The following is a 15,763-nucleotide window of genomic DNA, read 5'->3' on the forward strand; positions in this document are numbered from 1 at the left end:
GCCAGAAGAGGGGCATTTTCACTCATCTACTTATGCTGAGAAGTTAAGTGACTTGCCCAAGGTCACGCAGCCAGTATGAGTCAGAGGCAGAGCTTGACTCCAGTTCTCCAGATTTTACGGACAGATCTCTATCCACAGGGCCACACCGTCCTCCTATAGAAGTTGAAGTAAAAGGGCATAAAGTCTCCACTCTCAGGCTTCTCTGACCTCTTTACTGTCTTGCTGGCCAGAGTATCCCAAGTCCCCAGCTTCTGGAAATTCACTTCACATCATTGTAGCATGGTAGAGGTGGAGGAGACCTTACAAGCCCTCTGGACCAGAACAGGCTATTTTGCACATTGACAGACATGGTCACGATATGTGATGGTTTTGCTTTTTTTCCCCCACAATGTCACAAGAAGAGTTTCATCTAAAGTGAGGCTGGTAAATAACTGTGATGCCAAGACAAAAAGCATCAATAAGATGGTTTTTTTTTCAAGATCCCCGTTTTAGAGATGCCCAGACTTGTCCCCAGTGAGTCAGTGGCTTGGCACTTAACCAGTTCTGACCTTGAGAAAGACTCTTCTCCCCTCGGGGCCTGTTTCCCCTTTTGTACAGCAAGGAGGTTGGACTAAGCAGTCCCCAGTGTCCCCAGCGTCCATCCCTTCCAGCTCCAACATTCATGAGCAGTCACCAGGGGCCAGGCTGACTGTGCTAGATACCACATAAAGAGTGTCCTCTGAATTCCATGGCACCAGTCTCTGCCCTTCCTGGAGCTCAAAACTAAAACAAGCTAAGCTGACCATAGCTGGGGAAGATCAGGTAGACAGACTAGCCACAGTTAACAGACATCCAGGTGGACCCTTTCCACAAATAGGCTAAGGGGACGTGCCCGGAGGGACAGGGGCTGGGGCTATCGTGAGAAAAATGGTGCAAGGCAATGTTGCTGAAAATAAAGTTTTTCTACAAATGAGTGGCTATCTGGTTCACACCAACAGTGAAGAGCCATGAGAGATGGCTCATGTCCAGATCAGACAGGGTCAGGGAACATAGCAGCTCTCACCCTAGTGGCCAATTTAATGAGGCCTCAGAGAGGAGCTGGGGTTTGGAGGCACTAAGGGAAGGGATGCTTTGGCTGAAATTCAATTCAAAAAGAATACTTACTAAGTGCCTGTTATATGCAGAGAACTGTTTTGGGTGGAGCTGGGGAAGATTTCTGCTGTAGAGAAGACACTGTCCTCGCCTTCACTGATTCTGAAATGTCCCTGTCTTTTTCCAGGAAGTGGAGAAAAATCACCCTGATCTCCTGCAGCTCCCCAATGACTTAGAGCACATCTCCCGGGCAGCAGGGTAAGAAACTTCCCTGGCCATTGCTATGGCTCCCATGTCCAAGAGGAAGAGAGCGTGGCTACACCCAGGCCACTTGGTATCAGCCAGAAGAAAAGCATTTTCAATTATCTACCAATCCTACATTTGGATCGTAAATAAACAAATTCTCTATTAGACCTTGGGAAATGGCTTTAATGGAATTAGAATCCTTCACATCTGGGAGAATATGCAGCTATTAGAAAGATCCTTATAGTGGAAGTCAGAGACCTGGATTCTAATGCTGGCTCTGCCGATAACCAGCTGTGTGGCTTTGATTGTTCTGGAGGGGCCTCAGTTTTCTCCTCTAAAACTGAGTGGGTTAGACTAAACATCCTCCCAAGCTCATTTCCAGCTGTCATTCGGTGACTCTAAGGGTGTCACCTACTTCTATACATACATTATTACCTTTGATTCTCAAAATGGGCCCATTTTCCCATCTGTATGATTGACAGTAAGGGGGAGATTATGATGTAATCAATGATGTCCAGCTGTTACATTTTATCACTGCCCTCTCTGGTCCTCAGTTTCTTCATTTGTAATATGGGGGGAGCAGGTATCAGGAGAGAGGAAATAGGCATTTCCAGTTTTTACACCAGGTGATCTCTGACCTGTGGTCTCACAATGAGGTCCTTCTCCCACCCCGCCCCCTTCACTGACTCTCAGGATCAATATTGATATCATCCACTCGGAAGCCAGCACCAACCTGAAGCAGTTGCTGGACATGGAGCAGAAGGTATCCTCAGGGATTCCTGAGGTTCAGGAGCAGTATGCAAAGCCCCTCCAGGCAAGTGCCCACCAGCTGAAGCTTCAGGCTGAATGGGGGAGGTGGGTGTAACTCGTGGGTGCTGGGGCACAGTCAATCTGAGGCATGTGACAGTATGTGTTATATTGGGGGAGCATCTTTTGGAGACGACCAGAGATGGATGGAAACTGGGAAGTGGGGAGGTGGGGGAGACAGATAAACATAAAGGCAGAGAAAGAGAAAGAAACACAGTAACATAAAAAGGAAAGGGAAAGTCGGGTGCCCTGGGTGCTAAGACACTTAAGCAATTTGGCAAGTCTTTCCTGAACTTCACCCACCAATGCTTCCATTCTCTCTGTGTGCCCAGGTCAGTGCTTGACCCACTGTTGGGGAAACAGCAGAGGAAGCAGACCTGGGCCCTGCTTAAGGGAACTCACAGTGTGGGAGGGACAAAGGAAGCAGGTCTGGACCTGCCCTTGGCAGAACCAAGGTCCCCAAAGGTGGAACTGAGCAGGTTGAAAGTGAAGAAGAACCAGACCACTAGTGAGGTGTTCCTAGCAGTGGGCTGAGGGCCAGTGAGTTCTCCTTTCCCAGCCCCAGTTCTCTGGCCTTTCCAGACCTTAGTGACTTTTGTTCTGCATCATTATCAAGCAGGGAATGGGCTTTAGCATCAGCTGCTATCCAAGGGGAGGGCTCTTTTGAACTTACAATGAATTTGTTCTTAGCAACACCTCCTTGAATAAGCATCAGTGGCTACATCTGGGTCCTTTCTCTGCTTGATCCCAGAGGGAAGAACCAGGCACTAGACAGAAGTTGTAGAGAGACAGAAGTCACAGAGAGATCCTGTTAGGGAGGATTTCCTTTACATTCAAAGCTATCCAGAAGCTAAGTAGGAAGTCTTGGGAGTTTGTAGGCTTCCCATCATGGGAGGTGTTCAAGCTGAATTTGGGGGGATACCATCAAGAAGATTCATGTGCTGGGCAGGAGAGAATATTAGATGCCTTCTGAGATCTTCTCTGACTCGAAGATTCTGCCCAGTGGTATACTGGTAAACGTTTAATAGCTGGTTCCCTAAAGGGAAAAAAGTATACACAAGAGACATTTTTAAGTTTAATCTGCATTATTAGCATTTTGTCTATCACTTTATTAAGTCTATAGGCAATCAACAAAATAAGAAATCGACCGTGATTTGGAGCATTCACCAATTTCCAAGGTTTAAGTAAATGCTCACTCTGGAAATTTAATAATCACCTCTCTCTAGCTGGTTCAGGCTAGCTCCAATACATCTGTGTGATCATAAATTAGAGAAAGGCTAGTTTTGGCCCAGTGGGAAACAAATATCCCTAGTACTGAAAACAGCCCCAAAGTTAGATGGAGCAGATCTCCTAGTAGAGGTTCTGCAATTCATGCATGGGGTGTCTAAGGGATCCTGAGCAAGACTGTGAATGAATGACTCTCCCCAGGATAGCATCTCAGCCTCCAGGGAATTAGAGGAAGAGTTTAAGGTCATTGAAAGGAAGAAGGTGGAGCTGGCTGACTACCTCTGTGAGGATGCCCACAAGCTGTCCCTGGAGGACACCTTCAGCACCATGAAGACGTTTCGAGAACTTTTCATCAGAGCCATGAAGGTGAGTGTCCTGTGAACAAGGGAAAACTTTCATTCAGTGATATAAGTACAAATTCAAATTCAAAGTGCTATAAATACAAATTCAAATTGCATAGATATGCATTGGTACTTGCTGGGTACAAAGAATGTTTATAGATAGATAAATAGAACAAGCATTGATTGTGTACTGACTTGGGACAGCTAGGTGGCACAGTGGATAGAGTACCAGGTCTGAAGTCAGAAAGACTCGTCTTCCTGAGTCCAAAATCTGGCCCCAGACACTTCCTAGCTGTGTGAGCCTGGGCAAGTCACTTAACCCTGTTTGCCTCAGTTTCCATATCTATAAAATGAGCTGGAGAAAAAACCTGGCAAACCATTCCAGTATCTTTAACAAGAAAACCCCAAACAGGGTCAAGAAGAGTCATACACCACTCAACAATGATACCAGAGTGTCAGGCACTACGCTAAGTGCTGGGGATGTAAAAACAAATAAGCGAGATATGCCACAGTAATGCCTGCCATCTACAGGCTACTCGTAACTTCCCCAAGCCCTTTTGCCTCTCATATCATTGCAACTTCATAACATCCCCAAGATTCTAAGACCTGTGGCTGCAGCTGAGGGCACGGAGGCACACACAGGGACAGCCACCAGAATTCCCAGTCTGCATTGTGTATAAGGACTTGGGTTGGAATCCTGGCTCTGATACTCACTCATTAGCCAAGTTATCTTGGGTGAATCATTCCCCTCTCTGAGGCTCTTCCATAAATGTTTCCACAGCCTGCCTCACAAGGTTGTGAAGAAAACATTTCAAAAGCTATAAAGCACCGTGGAAATGTTTATTGTATGTATTTATTATAGAAATAATTCTAATTAATTAAATTAACAATGTATGATAGAAATGGGATCTAATATTATTTGAGAGGCACTGTGTCAAAGCAGATAGAAGGCTGGCCCCAGAGTCCAGAAGAGCTAGATTTAAATGCTGCCTCTGACACGTACTGTTTGTGGGCAAATCTTCCTTCACCTCTCAGAGCCTACAGACAACCATCCGAGGCTGTAACTTACAAATGAGATTCCCCATCTGCATCAGTAGAGGGACTGTCCACACCTAGAATTGTCTATACCAATAAAATCTTTCCTATTCCACTCCAAAGCTGTCATCAGGGGAGCCCTGGATTCCTAGGGTCCTTTGATAATGATCACAAGGATGGCCTGCATGATCACAGCAGTTTCTTTAATTAATCTAACAACTTGCATCTGACTTTTTTTCTCTACCCAAAGGATTACCTCAACATCAGAGAGCATCACCCTGCTTCCTCACAGGCTCTCTTTTCTGAACCCAGGAATTTGGGGCACTTATACCAGCATCATCAGGATGGCTTAGCTAAAGACCAAGATGCCAGGCTGGGCACCACTGGAGAGAACTGTGCTGGCATGGTGCCTGCTCATCTCAGACAGAGAGGATGCCATAGCCACAGCCAGTGCCCTCAGGGAGTCCACTGAGTCAGACAGACAAAGCTATGAAGACAGGTTCCCTGCCCATCTTGGACAGACAGACAGAAGGACATAAACATTGTGATCTCTGCCCTGCCCTTGGAGAGGTCACCATCTGACAGATACATCTATACAAATGAGGTCCCTTCCCATCTCAGTCAATAAGTATTTATTAAGTGCTTACTGTGTCCCAGTGCCACACTGACACAAAAGAACTATGCATAACTATGGTTCCTGCCCTCAGAGAGCTCACCATCTCGGGGAATACTTACATGGGACACAAAGACAACTGAACAGAAACCTAGCACAGTGATTGAGAGAAGAGCAGGGCTGTGAGTCAGGAGGCCCATGTTCTAGACTCACTGTGTCATCTTTGGCAGGTGGTTTCCCCTCTCTTGGCCTCATTTTCCTCTTCTGAAAATGAGAGTGCTAAACCAGATGGTCTCCTCTAAGACCTCTGACATTCTAGGATGCTATAAATAGCCATCTATGACAAAATCCAAATCCCCAGGCCCAGGCCCCTGGAGACTCAGTGGCTGACAGAAGCCCTTTCTGTCTCTCTCTCCCTCTCCCTCTCTCCCTCTCTCCCTCTCCCCCTCTCCCCCTCTCCCCCTCTCCCCCTCTCCCTCCCTCCCTTCCTCCTTCCCTCTCTCTGTCTCTCTCTCTTTTTGTTATTAGGAGAACAAGGACTGGAAGGAGCAGGCTGTCAAGGCAGAGAAGAGGAAGAAGCAGCTGGAGGCTGAAGAAGCCAAAAGGCTCCGGGGGGAAGATGGGAAGATCAGTAAGCAGGGGGACCAGAGAGCCATGGGGTATCTGGGCCAAGTGAGTGGCTTAGGATACAGGGTGGGGAGAAATTCTCTCCTCCTACTGTTCTTCAAGCCCAAGTCCAGTTTTTCCAACCCAAGACTAAAATTCAAGGTTCAAGGTGACAAATGTCACCTACAAAAGGCCCTCCCTGGTTAATTCTGCCAGAAATTCCAGCAGCCCTTCAGTCCTGTACAACCCTAGTCCCCAGAAATTGTTTATTTTCTTTCTAAATACCCTTACATCCTTTTTAGATCCCTTCCTCCCCTTGGGGGCTCCTGGAGGGCAGAGGTCACATCTCTTTCCTCCCCTTCAGACTTGGGGCTCCCAAAAGGCAGAAGCTATGTCTTCTGCTCTTTTGGTCCCAGAGAGCTCAGGACTGGTCAGGCTCTATCTGCTGGGTGACTGGGGGACTTCTGGGATTTCTATAGTTCGGAAGGGAGTGGCAAAACAGGAGGAAGTGTGTGTCATCGATGCCCTTCTGGCTGATATAAGGAAAGGTTTCCAGCTGAGGAAGACTGCCAAGGGCAAAGGGGACTCGGAGAATGGCCTGAAAGTGGCTCCTACTGAAACCTGCAAGGAAAAAGAGTCTGGTAAGATGTAGCTCCCTCTCTGTCTTGATAGCCCCCCTCTTTTAAACCTGCCCATCCTTCAGGGCTCAAATCTTACCTCCTCCATGAAGCCTTCCCTGCTCATACCAGACTTTAGTGATCTCTTCCTTCTCAGAATTTTTATAGGACTTAAGAGTGTGGGCCACACAGTATGTTTTATGTATATGAATTGTACTCCTATATTACATATTGGGAAATGTAGGCCTAGAAGGAGAAAGCAGCTGAACAGTGGATTGGGAGTCAAAGGACCTGGGTTCTAATCCTGGCTTTTGCCACCAATTCATTGTGTGACCTTGAACAATACATTTTGCCTCCCTTTGCCTTAGTTTTCCCTCGGTAAAATGAAGAACTTGAAGGAGATGGTTTCCAACCTCCTTTCCAGCTTTGACAGTACATAACCCTATACAATTCTAAGAGCCTACAATTCTGCTCTTAGGATTTGGAGACTCTCTGATTATTCATGTCTGTGAAGCCCTATCTCCCCCAGGTTAAGAAATCCCTGAGGAAAAGGCCTGAGTCTCCCCCATTCTGTAAACTCACCAGAAGTAGGGCTTGAATCTGGTCTAGTCCCTCTCTTTATCCCTCCAGATGAACCTGGAACTGGACACACAGCAAGGCTCAAGAAGTCTGGGTTGGTCGGTTGGTTGGTTGGTCAGTTGGTTGGTTGGTTGATCAGCTGGTCAGTTGAATTTTTGCTACTTCTGCCCTGCCATCTTTTCTGCTTCCCTTCTCTTTTAATGAGGAATTCCTCTCCAAGCCCTGAGGTTGCCTTTTCATTAGGAGGAAGGTATGGGAGTGGAGCACAGAGAGTGAGTGAACAAGAAGGAAGCCAGACCTGCCCCTGACCTCTTTTTCTCTATCATTTTAACTACCTTCACCAGGAAAAAGGAAAACATCTCAGATGAAACTTATCAAGTAATGATCACGAAGCCATACCTGAGATTAGGGTATCATCATAAGCAGTCCTCCAGATCCTAGCTCTCTCTCTCCCAGTCAGGCAGTCAGGCAGACAAGCCTTATTGGGGCTCCCCAAAGTATCCCAGCTCTCTGTGAGGTATGCCCAGATAGGATTCACCTTCCCCGCCAGGGCTCTGAACCTGACAGTTCACTCAGAAAAGTAAGATGGGAATGGTGCCCAATGCCACCATTGGGCTTTGGTCGCAAACCCAGGCCCTTGACCCTGTCCTGATCACCTCCCTTTTACAGCACCAGAAGGATGGTCTCACCTGCATGCTGCCAAGCTCACAGGTGTCAGCAGCATCCTCATGAAGTAGCTGAAATTGTGTCCATGATTACTCACAGGTGGCATAATTGTCAGCCACAACTCCAGACTGGCATATGCGCCACTTTGGCCTTGACCTTGGACTCATTTCCTTGCATCGATAGCTCCTCACTAAAGCCAGGGGCTTGGACAGCTAGATGGCAGTAGAGAAAGTGCTAGACTTGGCTAACTAGCCATGTGATCCTGGGCAAGTCACTTAACCCCTGCCTGTCTCAGTTTCCCCAACTGTAAAAACAGAGATAATGATAGCACCTACCTCATGAGGACCAAATGAGGTAACCTGTAAAGCACTTTGTAAACGTTAAAGTGCTGCTACATAAATGCCATCTACTATTATTTTTTATCATCGTCATTATCAAAGCCCTACCCATAATAACTACAAAGGACCTGTGAAGGAGGACACTATCTACATCCCAGGAAAGAACTGATAAATAGAAGTTATGTATAGAATGATTTCATACACACGCACACGCACACACACACACACACACGTACGTATGTATGTTACGTACATATACGTACGCACATAGATGTGCATGTATATCTATACAGACATATATGTGCGTGTATATGTATGTATATACACACTATATATGTGTTTATACACACACGTATGTGTGTCTAATGGTAGCCATCTCTAGGGCAAGGGAGAAAAAATTAATTCACATGATAATTTTGCTGTATATTTGAAAGGAATAGCAAGTTAATACATAATAAATTTGCAGTTTCATGGGCAATCATCTTTTTTTTTTTCCTATTCCAGTACGTTAAGGAAATGCTTGTTTTATTTCTTAAGTTCAGAATAAAATCTTTAAAAAAAAAAAAAGTCCTACCTACTCCTCCCCTGTCCAATGTCTCTCTACAGTCCTGAGGATGTCGGTAACAGGAGATTGTAGGGAAGTACCCTTCAGGGGTGAGCACCAACAAACATGACATGTTTATCTGTGTGTTACCTTGCAAACTCTGAAAATTAGCTGTGATTTCACAGTGGAAAGAGTCATGGATTTGGAGTCAGAGGTCTGGGGTTTGGATCCAGGCTCTGCCACTTACTTACCCGTCTGACCTCAGACAAAGCATCTAGTCTTTCTGGGCTTCCATGTCAACTGGATGACCTTGAAGGTCCTTTTATGATCCTCTTGATTCTCCTAATTACTGTGTAGGCCTATTTGAAGATGGTTCCCCAGAGTATATCCTGATGCCAGTGATTTCATATCTCGTGGAAACTTAAGTGAAGCAGGGACCCCCTGAGTTGAGAACTAAGACACCTCCTAATAGCCCACTCTTTCAGGAGATGCTCTGGGTGGTCTTGTTGTCTGTTACTGTCCAAAGACAAACAATCCCTGACCTAGGAGGGTTTTAAGATTAGATGGGAAATATGGCACATATAAAACAAGTTCACTCCAAGGCTGTGTGACTCAGGCTGTAAGGGCTAATAGGAGGTCCCTGAAGGGAGAGCTGAGTGAGGGTGAAAGGTTGTCAGGGCCTTTCCTAGAGAAAGTGACATTCAAGGTGGACCTCAGAGGGAGGGGGGAAAAGAGGGAAGAGACTTCCAGGACACAGGAAAGACATGAGTGAAGGCTTACATGCAAGCAGTAACATGATGTGGTGGGGTGGATGTGGCTACGTTGAGCTTTCTCCTCAGAATAAAACCAAGTAAGAGGACGATTCAGCACCATGCCCACCTCCAGAGTAGTTATACCTTGCCTGACATTCTTATGTTTATTCTCAGCAGTCATAAAGGATGCTGGCAACGGCTCCAAGCCCGGGCAGGGCCTTGACCTTGCTGCTGCTGTTGTTGGAGAGACTTGGAACCAGGACAACCCAGATGGTCCCAGGTCTATTGGGGGACACTCCGAAGTCAGTGGCCCTGGCCGCCCAAGCCCAGAGGGCAACAAAGCTTCCACACCGATGCCCAGCTTTCCTGATGACTCTCATATAGTGCTGCTTGAAGATTCCAAGGCTCTGAAGCCCATCAAGTTTTCCAGTGGCCCCCTCCATTGGGGAACGGACATAGGCAGCGAGGTCGATGCCAGCAGAGCAGAGGATGAAGACACAGAGCACCAGGCTGGCAGAACAGCCGAGGGACCTGAGAATGGCCGTCAGAGGTCAGAGGATGCAGAGCCAACACCTCCAGAGGAGGGAGAGGAGGAGGAGGAAGACACAGCACCAGACTCTGTGCTAGACACTTCTCTGGACAGGTCTTTCTCTGAAGAGGCTATTACTGATTCCTCAGGCTCTGGGACCCTCCCTCGATCCCAGGAGCGGACCAAGAAGGGATCTGGGAAGCGGAGGAAGAAGCGGCACCCTAGGAGCCATGAAGGTAACTTCTTTTGTCCATTCCCGGGCCCTCTCCACTAAGTCTGAGCGGCTAATGGTGTTTCTTTTTGTGTGGGCCTATGGTACCTGGTCTTCCTAGGGTCCCTGGTGATACCAGCTAGAACTCAGTTAAGCCCTGACTCTACCTCTAGACTGAGCCCAGACCCCAGCCAGCCCTTTGGTCACAAAAGAGACTAGGCTTAAGAGAGTGTGGATGGCTCAGTAAAGCCCATCCCCCCTAGTGAGTTAGCTAGGTAGCCCAGTGCTAGACTTGGAGTCAGGAAGACCTGAAGTCAGATCGATCCAGTCTCAGACATTTGGACAAGTCCCATAACCTTTCTCAGCCTCAGTTTCCTCATCTGCAAAGTGGGGCTAATTGGAACACCTACTTCCCAGGATCAAATGTGACAGCCTCTATAAAGCGCTTTGCAAACCTTAAAGCGCTATTCATGCCATTTCATTTTCATACATGAAGGACAACGCCATGTCTAATACTAACTCGGAGCTTCGTTCACTTTCCCCTTATCTTTTGGACAGGGACTCATGGCTGAGACTGTCATACACACACACACACACACACACACACACACACACACACCCCCATCATCCTTTTTCAGTATGGTAATGACACATAGTGGATAGAAGGGCTGGACTTGGGGCCAGGCGCCCTTGAGTTCTAACCCACTTCAGGCACTTACCCCAGCTCTACTGATCCTGGGACAGGTCACTAAACCTCTCTCAGCCTCAGTTTCCTTGTCCATACAATGGGAATGCCGATGCACTTGATTCACTGCTTCACTCATAGGATTCAATTACAAATCTCAGGGTATATCCGGTACTCACTCACCAACCAATATACTTACTGGTTCCTATTGCTCTCCAGACCTAGCATGGAAAAGAATTCGAGCTGTCCACTAGGCCAAGAACTGGGCTCTGCACACAGTTCATTAACACATTTATTAAATGTTTATTGAATCATTATTAAACAATGTAGAGTGCCCATAACACTCCCAAGGGTCACCCAAGGCAGATTAAAATGTAATTGGGAAATATGTAATAAAATAAATAAATGATATAATGAAACAGACAGCATTACATGTTAAAGTTAAGTCAACATGTGGCCAGTGTATGTATGGATTAGGCCCCATTTCTATTTGAGTTTGATATCACTGGTTGTAGAGCCTCATTTTGTCTCCCTTCTTTCCCTGTCCTAGGGGAGTTTGCCTTCTCAGACAGAACTATAGGTCTCCTTTTTTGGTTTGGTTTGGTTTGGTTTTGGCTCTGTGTGACAAGGTATCTCATGTGTCTTTTATTCAAAAGCAGAGGTTGACTCTGATTCTGGAGATCATAAAACAAAATGGCATTGTGTGGTCCAGTGAGGTAGGTAAATGGCCAGAGAGGCTTCTTCTTGTCGACTAACCCGGGTGGCGATGGTGGCACGGTGCTCTCCCAAGTCCTGTGTCGACAACTCTCCGCTAACGTGGTGCTTTTCCCCTGGGAGCTGGCAGGCTTCTCTGCTGGTGGCAAACATGCGCTGTTGGTAGCTGATCAGACTCTTCTTCCCCCCATCTTCCTCCTTCCTCATCTTCTCCCCTCTCTGACTCCTCAGATGAGGAAAGATTGCTGGTTATCTTAAAATGCCAACGTTTCCATGTTAAGGTAACCATTGGTCTCGCTTTCGCCGACTGTTTCTCTCCTGCACTGAGGCAAATGCGACTCCAAGTCCGTCAATAGGCTAGTTCTTTCTGTCCTAGCCTATCATTGCTAAGCTTTAGTGAATGGACTCACTAGGAGGAAATTGAGGCCCCAGGAGGTCAGGATTTGCTGAGGGTCACAGAAGCAGTAAGTAGCAAGGCTCTGCTTTGAACCCAGATCCTCTAAAATCCAAACCCAGTGGTCTGTTCCACTGTCTACTCAAGATCTGGATTTGAATCTCAGCTTTGATACTTGCTGTGTCTGATACTGTCTCCTTCCTTTCCCAAGCCTCTTTCTCTTCAGTAAAATATGGGGGCAGGACTGGGTGATCTCTTAGATCCCTTGCTATCATCCTAAGAATGGGAAGTAAAATCATCTAAGGCTGAATGAAATTACTCTTAGATTTTTGTTGGAAAATCGTGAAGCCATTTGTTCAGGCTGAAGCAAAGTCGGAGGTGCAGCATCTTTGTGTCCTGTCTCCTTGGCTGATGTTCCCACTAACAGGGGGTCTTTCCCCACTTCAGTCTGCACTGTGCCCCTTCTCGAATGCAGACGGCTCAGCGGCATGATGAGGATGGGAAGAAGAGGAGGGTCCTTCTTAACAAAACTATTTATTCTTCCTTCCCTACAGGTATCAGGCCCAAGACCATAGCCAAGTGAGGAAGACTGGAGACAGAGGCTGACTTCATACATGCCCTCTGCTGCAGTGGCATCATGGGACTGAGGACACTTATACCACAAGGGGCCGGGGTGGGAGGGCACATGGAGAGTTTCAGGGACAGATACTCCTATTCCTTGGGAGTTCTGGACTGGGGACCAGAGACCCTAGAACTCAGTGCCTTACATTGATGGGACCCAGGGCAGTGTCTACTGAGCTTGCTAACCAGTGACACCCCAGACTTGGGACAGATGGCAGTGGACAGAGCTTGCCTTGGATCCGCGGGACGACTCCTGGCAGCCTCTTTCCCGTTTGGAGGGCAGCTAGAGATGAATGCTCTAGCCATCACCTCGTTTGGATGGTGGGGCCCAATCCCAGACCTATTGCTCAATTAAACTAGCAAGCCTACCCACACCCCCAAACCAAAGCCCAGTGTCCGCCACATCCCCTCCCAATAGCTCTTTTTCATAAGTACCCCTGGGGGGCAAAGGCTCTGGTGATTGTTGGGACTCAGAGTGTCGATATTCGATGGCAGTGCGCTTCCAGTGAGTTACCATGTGCAATGGTAATGGGGCAGTTGTTTCACGAGATGCCTCTGACCTTCCTGGTTAACCATCCTAGCTTTTACCCCCTGGCATGTATCGCTTTGTAAATATTCATTCCTTTGGAATAAAAATAACATAACTCCCACGTCTATAGCGCATTAAGGTTTACAGAGCACTTCCCACAATAGCCCTGTGAGGGGCATAATGCCAGCGTTATTCCCATTTGGCAGATTTGGAAATTGAGGCTCAGAGTAACTGAGTTGTTGAGCAGTATCCTAAATGAGATGTGGGTTTTTACGGGGATTTGATGTTCTCTGCCATCCACTCGCTTTCTTGGATCATTTACCTACCCGGATGCCTCCCAAGACTGGTAGTTAACATCCTCTTTACTTTATTATTTAAAAGTCAATGGGGCGGGGCGGGGTGGGGTGGGGAGGCAGGAGTGGCAAGGAGATGGGGATCAGAGAGAGCAGAGTGGCTGCCTCCTACACCCCAGTCCATCCAAGCTCCAACGAAGGCTTTCACTTCTCCCCTTTGGCAAAGTTGAGAGACTGAGCAGCAAACTTAGTTCTTTAACTCAAAAGCAGTGGCTATGGAAGCCTTAGTAGATGGGAGAGTTTGATGGAAAGCCAACCACAGGAAAGCCAACATGCAGTACGTATGGGGATGTCACTCGGATTGGGGAAGAGGCCGGCAAGAGGAACAGAGTCTGAGTGTGGCCTGATGTTTAGAGTTCACCATCTGTGACCCCTGCCAGGCTGGCCACACAATCCTCCAAAATTGTTCAAAGAAATAAAATTTTTACATCTTCCTTTATTCACTGGAGCAAGTGTCAAATCTCATTAAGGCAAAGTGAGCCGGTCCAGCTGGCCTCATAGGCCACATCCCTTCCCTAGCAGTATACCATGATCCCCTGGTGCAGGGGACACCTGTAGGTGGTGGGGAGGGGGGAGTGGCTTCTCATGGCCTTGACTGTGGAAGCTGATGGCTTAAAAAATCCCAGCCGCCCACAATCTTTTTCTTCCTCTAAGCTGAAAGCCTAAGTCCCTTGCATGCCCGCTGCTTTCATGGGGGTATCTGAGGACCATATCTGGGGGGCTTAGTGGTAATAACAGGCAGATTCCCCTTCCCCTGAGTATTGTGGACTGATCCCTCTCACCCATGGAAGTTTTCACCACAGAGGCCTACTTAGTTGGCAGAAGGCACCAGCAGTTGGGGGTGAGGGCAGGTGGCACCACCCCTTAGCTCTGTTATCACTGTGGAGCTCCAGATTACCCCACAGTCTTGAGTGGGCGCAGCTGTCTCCTCCCCCAAACAACTGCCCTGCGTGGGTCAGGCTGTCCACTGTACTGATGCTGATGCTCCTCCCCACCCCCAATAAAAGTGAATTTCCCCAAGGCCACAGTTAACAGCTGTACACCATTCTTTGCTGGTTTGTGTTTAAGAACCTCTTGTGTTAGTGGGCCTGGTGGTTCTTTAGAGGTAGCAAAGTGTGTTCCGCCTGTCTGGCCTGACCAACTGGTTTTTTCTGAAAGCACAGATGAGGATCGGGTTGTCTGTCCTCTTCCACTTTAAAATCCATGCTTCTGTTTGTTTCTCCTTTGGGTGTTGGTGTGTCTTTCTGTCTCTGTGTCTGTAACTGTCTCCACATCTATGGAGAATCTTGTCTGGCTCTGTAGACTCTAGAGGCACTGTGGCAAAGCTGAGGAAGAGCCGACGTAGGACCCAGGAAGAACAGGCTGCGTGACCCTGAGTGTGTGTGAGTGCTGCTCTAGACAACTCCGAGAATAAAAATGACAGACAAAGCGGTGACCTGTATTGGTGGAGGGAGTTCCCTCATTCTGGAGTTCCCCATTCACACAGGGAGCAGTCCTATGAATTACAGCACCAACTCCTATACCTTTCACTTACACTGAAATGAAACCTGCCTTCCTATAACTTTTCTATATCAATCAACTCCCAGGTCCAGTCTTTATATTTTTTTTGGATGTGGAGGGGGAGGTGGGAGGCAGGGCAATTCAGGTTAAGTGACTTGCCCAAGGTCACACAGCTAGTAAGGTGTCGAATGTCTGAGGCTGCATTTGAACGCGGGTCCTCCTCACTCCAGGGCCAGTGCGCTATACTCGCTGCGCCACCTAGATGCCCCCCAGGCCCAGTCTTTAAATCCTCTTTGGACTCTATCAGGAACGTCTCTGGTTCCTGAGAAGAGAACTTTTCTAATTGTGTCGTCATAAACTCAGTGACAGAACTAGAGAGGATCTTAGAAATAAGGATGGAGGATGAAGAAACTTGGGCCCACAGGCACAGTGTGACTTGTCCTAGGCCACACAGTAAAATTCAAGTCAGAATCATCCTGGGAGAGATGTAAATACCCAGAGGTGGCAAGGCAAGGATGGGGGTGAGGGGTCGGAGTTCCCTTTTCTGTGGTGCTTTGCAGATTACCAGATTACTTTCTTCACTTCAACCCTCTGAGGAGGGAGTGGGGGTATTAGCTCCATCCTGCAGATGATCGAACTGAGGCCCAGAGAGGGGAAGTGATTTGCCTAAAGTCACACAGCTCCAGAAATATCATCGAGACCTAGCTTCCTGACTTTTAAGACCAGGGTTCTTTCTACTATCTGCCGCTCCCTGAGAGGGCTGTGAGCTATCTGGACCCTGGCTT

General features: G+C 47.6%; 1 protein-coding gene and 1 long non-coding RNA gene across 5 annotated transcripts in view; one reads left to right on the plus strand and one right to left on the minus strand.

Moving 5' to 3' along the window:
* Nucleotides 1-13,917, plus strand: part of INF2 (inverted formin 2) — an 87,352-nt gene extending 73,435 nt beyond the window's left edge. The window contains exons 16-23 of one of the 4 annotated variants that reach the window (XM_036748906.1): nucleotides 1,259-1,329; nucleotides 2,011-2,131; nucleotides 3,553-3,717; nucleotides 5,869-5,971; nucleotides 6,426-6,587; nucleotides 9,617-10,207; nucleotides 11,524-11,583; nucleotides 12,530-13,917. In XM_036748906.1, coding sequence (XP_036604801.1) covers nucleotides 1,259-1,329; nucleotides 2,011-2,131; nucleotides 3,553-3,717; nucleotides 5,869-5,971; nucleotides 6,426-6,587; nucleotides 9,617-10,207; nucleotides 11,524-11,582 — 1,272 coding nt within the window. In that variant the 3' untranslated portion in view covers nucleotide 11,583; nucleotides 12,530-13,917. The remainder of the gene's footprint in view (nucleotides 1-1,258; nucleotides 1,330-2,010; nucleotides 2,132-3,552; nucleotides 3,718-5,868; nucleotides 5,972-6,425; nucleotides 6,588-9,616; nucleotides 10,208-11,523; nucleotides 11,584-12,529) is intronic. The other 3 variants (XM_036748907.1, XM_036748908.1, XM_036748909.1) reach the window with 3 other exon arrangements.
* Nucleotides 1,480-7,363, minus strand: LOC118841474. The gene is made up of 3 exons (XR_005009859.1): nucleotides 7,146-7,363; nucleotides 3,631-3,726; nucleotides 1,480-3,160 (listed from the first exon to the last, which is right to left on the minus strand). It is a non-coding gene; the product is annotated as an uncharacterized LOC118841474 (long non-coding RNA).
* Nucleotides 13,918-15,763: the final 1,846 nt, after the last annotated feature.

This window comes from Trichosurus vulpecula, chromosome 3 (assembly GCF_011100635.1).
Source record: "Trichosurus vulpecula isolate mTriVul1 chromosome 3, mTriVul1.pri, whole genome shotgun sequence".
Taxonomy (NCBI): Eukaryota; Metazoa; Chordata; class Mammalia; order Diprotodontia; family Phalangeridae; genus Trichosurus; species Trichosurus vulpecula.